The sequence below is a fragment of the Saccopteryx bilineata genome, chromosome 9 (assembly GCF_036850765.1).
Source record: "Saccopteryx bilineata isolate mSacBil1 chromosome 9, mSacBil1_pri_phased_curated, whole genome shotgun sequence".
NCBI lineage: Eukaryota > Metazoa > Chordata > Mammalia > Chiroptera > Emballonuridae > Saccopteryx > Saccopteryx bilineata.
Genome location: NC_089498.1, coordinates 18,413,333 through 18,419,332, shown reverse-complemented (window position 1 = coordinate 18,419,332; position 6,000 = coordinate 18,413,333). Strand labels below are relative to the sequence as shown.

Sequence of the window (6,000 nt, the reverse complement as noted above, 5' to 3'; positions counted from 1 at the left end):
CTCCTATCACCTGGGGAAGGTTACAAAGATGGACAGCTTCCCGGGGTGCTAAGGGTCAGAGTAGAAACTTGAGAAGCTGGGGATGACGGAGTTTGGGCACAGACCCAAAAGCCTCCCGGCTTCTGTGATAAGGCACATCCCCAGGGTGTGTGGGTGTGGATGTGGGTGTGTGGGTGGGGGTTCCTGGAGGAGAGAGCTAGGGTGAGGGCTTGATGCTTGAAACGGGGAGGGGCCAGTGGAGCAGGCACAGGAACTTAGCCCTGGAGATTTCTAGGAGAGCTAGAGCCAGAGGAACCGCAGCAAAAGGCGAGTGTACCCACAAACTAAGTGCCAGGCCTCTCCACAAGACCCACTCTTCTGACCGCCACAAGGTGGGGCCTTCTTCCACACTAAGGTAGGAGGGTTACTGGCCAGCAGGTCAGCCAACAGCTCTGGGAGAAATCTTCCTGGGATTGGGGGCTCTGCTGCCCTAAAAATGACTTACTTCCTTCACTCAAGTAACCTATATCTGCATTTCTGCTCTGTTGATTAAATGTTCCCTGATTCTCTCCAACAGTTGCCCAGTTTACATCCCAAAGTCCCTCCATTTCAGACCCTGGGGAGGTGTAGGTATCCTGAGCAGAGAGGGCTTTCCTGAGGGTGACTGGGGAATATGGGAGAAGGGGGGCTCCTGACAGTTCCCTATTCCTGGCTGGAGTCCTGGGGGTGGGGCTGGGGGGTAAGGTAGGGGACAGAGGTCGGGCAGGGGGCTCCTTCCTAAAGCCAGAGTCCATAAAGTTAACTCCTCATTTCCAGAGAGGATCTCCTCCCCCACAATCAACCCACGTGGTCCAGCACAGGAAAACCTGGAACTCAGAAACGTGACCACAGAAATACCTGCCTAGAGGTATCCAGGACAGACGGCAGGCAGATAGGCCACGTTGTGGTTGGGAGAGGTCATAAGGCCCAGGACCACTGTCTGGGAGAAGCACTCCAGACCCTCTCTCTTGAGAGGAAGGCTCAGGGGAAGAGAAACCTGGGCGCCCTCGCGGCTGGAAGCGGGAGGCAGCGCCGCCCCCTGGCGGCAGCACTGCGCGCCGTCGCGACTCGGCTCACCCGCCGCAAGGTCCTGTGACTTCATCTCTCTCGCGCGAGGCCGCGCAGCTGAGTCGCTCTAGCCGACGGTTGGGACCCCATCGTCGCCCTCTGCCCCACTTCTGCTTCTCTCAGGCTCTCGAGACCAGCCCCAGCCTGCCCGCCGGACTTGCGCAGCATGCGGCCCGCGGGCCTCGAGTGTCCCCGCATGCTTGGCGGGAGGCCTCTGCTGCGTCTGCTGCTCCTGCTGTCGCTGCTACCGCAGCCGGTAACCCGTGCCCAGACGACGCCAGATGCTTCCAGCACCCCGATAGCGCTGGACACCCCCAGCGCCCTGCCCACACCAAGCACCCTCAGCACCCTGACTGGGCCAGCAGCTAGCGACTCTGCTGAGCCAGGCACCCCTATAGCCCCAACCTCGCTGGGAACCCCCAGCGCCCAGAATCTGCGTGAGCTTGCTCGGACCCTGATGCGGGACTTCCCACTTGTGGATGGGTGCGTAGGTGCGGTGCAGGTTGAAGCGGCAGGGGGACTGAGCTCACCCCCTGGGCTGGGGAGGGCTTCCTGAGCATGCAGGGCTAGTGAGGTTAGGAGGTTACCTCACACCACCCCTGCATGTCTCTTCCCGTCGTTCGCGGAAGCCCTTTTCCCTTCTCTGTCATCCCCTCCTTGGTGGGAATGCCGTAGCCCAGGCCTCAGAGGGTCCTAGTATAGTCTGTGTGACAGTGTGGGGTGGGGTATGCCTGGTCTGGCCCAGGCCTGGCACCATGTCCCACATGATCCCCAGACCGGAAGTAATCCACCCAAATGACCCTGATCTGACCGTGCCTTGACTTCCTTCTAGCCACAACGATATGCCCCTGGTCCTGAGGCAGTTTTACCGCAACCGGCTACAGGATGTTAACCTGCACAATTTCAGTCATGGCCAGACCAGCCTGGACAGGCTTAGAGAAGGTCTTGTGGGTGCACAGGTACCACAGGGACACACAAGGTGCCACTGGCTGCTGGGGACTATGGGGGGGTGGGGGGGAATGCGGGGGAATATGGGGCCCTAGAGATCACAATAAATTAGTCACCATACTGACCCAAAAAGTCAGTTACCATAGTGACCCAAAAAGTGTCATGACATGAATGCTGTGGATTGCAGGTGCCATGGTGAACTAGCTTGGTGGGCACCTGGGTACCACAGAACAAGCAGTTCATTACATGTGACCTCTGAACCCCCTGGGAGCCGTGTGGGCTGTAGAGGCTATGAAAGGAGGAGCTCTAAGGAGCCCCTGCCCACACTAATCCCTGGCTATCCCCTAGTTCTGGTCAGCCTACGTCCCATGCCAGACCCAGGAACGGGATGCCCTGCGCCTCACCCTGGAGCAAATTGACCTCATCCACCGTATGTGTGCCTCCTATTCTGAGCTGGAGCTTGTGACCTCAGTTAAAGGTAGGCAGGCTGGTGGAGTGGTGTTAGGGACTTGATTGAGCTATCCAGGTCCCTGAGAGTGATATCTGACCTACCTGCTCCCCAGCTCTGAACAGTACCCGGAAGTTGGCTTGCCTCATTGGTGTGGAGGGCGGCCACTCACTGGACAGTAGCCTTTCCATCTTGCGTACCTTCTATAAGCTGGGTGTGCGCTATTTGACACTCACCCACACCTGCAACACACCCTGGTGAGCACAGTGCAGATGGTATGGGCCCACTGAGGCAGGGATCTATCCAATGTCCCAGTGGGACCCAAACTATACCTACCCCAGGGATCTGGCACTAACCCTGGAATGCGGAGGGAAGCTGGGTTCACAGAGCAAGGCTGGACCCCCAGCAGGGTCCTCCCACTGCCAGACACAGCCCAGCTTGGGTTTCTGCTCTTGCTGTAGGAGGGTGTAAGGATAGAGGGTTCAGTAGGGCCTCTAGGCTCTTGTGGCCAAGTCATGGCCACCAATCAGACTGCTTCCTCCTGCCCATCCTGCAGGGCAGAGAGCTCCGCTAAGGGCACCCACTCCTTCTACAACAATGTCAGCGGGCTGACCAGTTTTGGTGAGGTGAGAACCCTGGTTCCATACCCTGCCCCAAATACATGTACACACCCCACCTGTTCCCTACCAATGCACATATATGTGCACTCCTGATATCTTCTCCTCAACCTCTTCCTGCAGAAGGTGGTAACAGAAATGAACCGCCTGGGCATGATGGTAGACTTGTCCCATGTCTCAGATGTCGCGGCACAACAGGCCCTGCAAGTGTCACAGGCACCTGTGATCTTCTCCCACTCGGCTGCCTGGGGGGTGTGCAAGAATGCACGAAATGTTCCTGATGATACCCTGCAGCTTCTGGTGAGACTACCCTGGCCCTCGAACCTAAAGCAAGAGGTTTGAACCAGGAACCTTTGAATCTGAGACCCAGTGCCCTTAACTTCCTCAAATACCAGGCTAAACATCAGCCCCACAAACTCAAAGTCTATGGTCCTGAGCTCTTGAGCCCAATGAAGGGTCCTAGGTGGTAAAAAAATACAAACTCCTCTAAATCTTCAAACCCAAGGCTAAGACACCACCCAAACCAAGGGTAAGACTACTCCATTCACACAAACCAGAAATGAAGTCTCTTCTGACCTCAAAGCCTGGGCTGACCACCTTCCTCACAGGGGCTCAGGCAGGTGGTTGTGCTGAGTGAGGAGGGGCAAGCTGAGTGTCCATTTGTCCACCCATGCAGAAGAAGAATGGTGGCATCGTGATGGTGTCCTTGTCCGTGGGGGTGCTGCAGTGCAACTCGTTTGCCAATGTGTCCACTGTGGCAGGTAAGTCCTATCCTGAGCTCTCTGAACAGCTCTGATTTGCAGTCAAATGCTCTACCACTGAGCTATACCCCCAAACAACTCTGATTTGGACTTGAAGCTTTAATGGGACCTCAGAACAGCCAAAAAACCACATTTGACCCACCCATTGGCAGTAGGCACAGGCCCCCAAAACACAGTACAGAGCACGCTGGTGCCACACAGAACTGAAGCCACAGAGGGGATAGTGAGGTATTTATGGGTGTAAGGGAGTCAGTCAGATATAAAGCCTGTGTGCCTCTGTAGGGGCTCCCAAAGCACCCTTCCCCGGTATCTGGGCAGTCCCTTAGGTCTCTGCAGTCTTTTCACTTGTACTCTTTGTCTCTCTCTCTCTCATCCTTCACACGTGTGGAAATGAACACATACAGGTTCTCAAGGAGACTTGAGGCAGGGTGAATCCTGATGTGAAATGGCCCAAATTGGTGGCTCTGGGATTTACTCCAAATCTGAAGTCCAGCCAGGAGGCAGCTGGGATCACATCAGGTCAAAGCTCAGGGCTCTCAAGTTGGCACATTAGGTGCCAGGCTATGAAGTAACTGGCCTGCAAGGCCTACAGGCTGCAAGAAGGGAAATCAGCAGAGTCCAGTCCCCACTCCCGACCCTTGCCCTCACACTGCTCACTCTCCATCCTCCAGATCACTTTGACTACATCAGAGAAGTCATTGGATCCGAGTTCATTGGTATTGGCGGAGATTATGATGGGGCCAGCCGGTGAGTATTCCCTGTGGCTTGTCAGGGGCTAGCTGTGCAGCAGTGGGGCCTTCACAGTCTCCATGCCCACCATGGCATGGTCCTCATGGCCTTTAGGCCTTGACCATAGCCTCAGGTCTGCTGGCCCACTTGGGATCTCCCCTCCTAGGGTCCACTCTGGTTCACCAAGCCACCAGACAGAGCTCATCTCTATATGCACCCACCTCCAGTGTCAGCAGACCCACTGCCTCTGAGCAGACTTTTAGCAAGGCCTAGTACAGGCTCACCTTCTATCCTGCTTGCAGTTGGGTCTGTGTACACAGGGGTTCAACCTAATTATTAAGAAAACTTTTCTTTTTATATACAGAGGAAAAATTAGAATTCAGTGAAAGGCATAGATCTTAATGGTTCAATTCAAATGAGTTTTGGTGAATATTAAAGATTTTGATTCTGATGGATGAAGAACAGGGGTGAATCATGTATTCTCTCCCAGTCTCCATTTCCTATATCTGACCAGGGCTGGGGTTCAGTGGACCCTGGACACATAGGGCTGTGGTTCTGAGTCAGGACCCGGGAACAGATCTGGGGCCCAACGGCTGGTTGTCTGGCGGCCGTACAGTTTTCCTCAGGGGCTGGAAGACGTGTCTACATACCCAGTACTGATAGAGGAGTTGCTGAGGCGTGGCTGGAGTGAGGAAGAGCTCCAGGGTGTGCTTCGAGGAAACTTGTTGCGGGTCTTCGGACAAGTGGAACAGGTATGCTGGGCTGGGTGAAAATGGAGTTTCGGAGTTTGAGCACATGTGTCGGGGGAAAGCTGTGGGAGCTGCTGACCACCACCTGCTGCCTCTAGGTACGGGAAGAAAAGAAGGGGCAACTGCCCTTAGAGGATGAGTTCCCGGACGAGCAGCTGGGCAGTCCTTGCCGCTCCGTCCTCCCACAGCTGAATCCGAGACAGCATGTGGCTCCAGAGAAACTCACCAGGACTCCTATGCATTGGACACCCAAGTTGTCATCTAAGAAGTCATTATCAAAATCATCCTCCCACATGGCCCCAAGCCTCACAATTATAGCTGCCTTCCCAGTTGTCATTCTGTGGCTCTGGTGACCCAGTTAATCCTGTCAGATGTCACTTTGGCGGCTGTGGACACCCCACAAAATTCCCCCTTTGTGCAGGCACAAACATTTCCTGAAAATAAATATTTTTGACTGGAACCAGGCATAAGTGTCCTCTGTGGTGGGTCTGATGGCTCAGGCTCCCAATGCCGGTGGTTGCTGGGGACCCTGCAGTGCAGCCACCATTACTCTAGGAAGACCTGTTGGTGGTGGCCTGGGGAAACCCAGGTGATTGGGCCCAGAACTGGAAGAAGACAGTGGGTAGCTCTGGCTGCATGAGGGTGGACCTGCTCGGCATTTC

The 6,000-nt window shown here is 55.3% G+C and overlaps 1 protein-coding gene across 1 annotated transcript; it reads left to right on the top strand.

The window, feature by feature from the left end:
* The first annotated feature begins 279 nt into the window (after positions 1 to 279).
* LOC136312746 (dipeptidase 2-like) lies at positions 280 to 5,773 on the top strand. The gene is made up of 11 exons (XM_066242563.1): positions 280 to 394; positions 1,210 to 1,569; positions 1,919 to 2,045; positions 2,383 to 2,512; positions 2,598 to 2,739; positions 3,039 to 3,108; positions 3,223 to 3,399; positions 3,776 to 3,860; positions 4,532 to 4,607; positions 5,206 to 5,341; positions 5,437 to 5,773. Exons 2-11 carry the CDS (start codon positions 1,253 to 1,255, stop codon positions 5,689 to 5,691), a joined length of 1,515 nt encoding a protein of 504 aa, XP_066098660.1. The 5' UTR covers positions 280 to 394; positions 1,210 to 1,252; the 3' UTR covers positions 5,692 to 5,773.
* Positions 5,774 to 6,000: the final 227 nt, after the last annotated feature.

Coding starts and splice junctions, on each gene's coding strand:
- LOC136312746 (XM_066242563.1), top strand. CDS start 1,253: ATGCGGCCCGCGGGCCTCGAGTGTCCCCGCATGCTTGGCGGGAGGCCT. Junction 1,570..1,918: donor GACTTCCCACTTGTGGATGG/GTGCGTAGGTGC, acceptor ACTTCCTTCTAG/CCACAACGATATGCCCCTGG. Junction 3,861..4,531: donor CAATGTGTCCACTGTGGCAG/GTAAGTCCTATC, acceptor TCCATCCTCCAG/ATCACTTTGACTACATCAGA.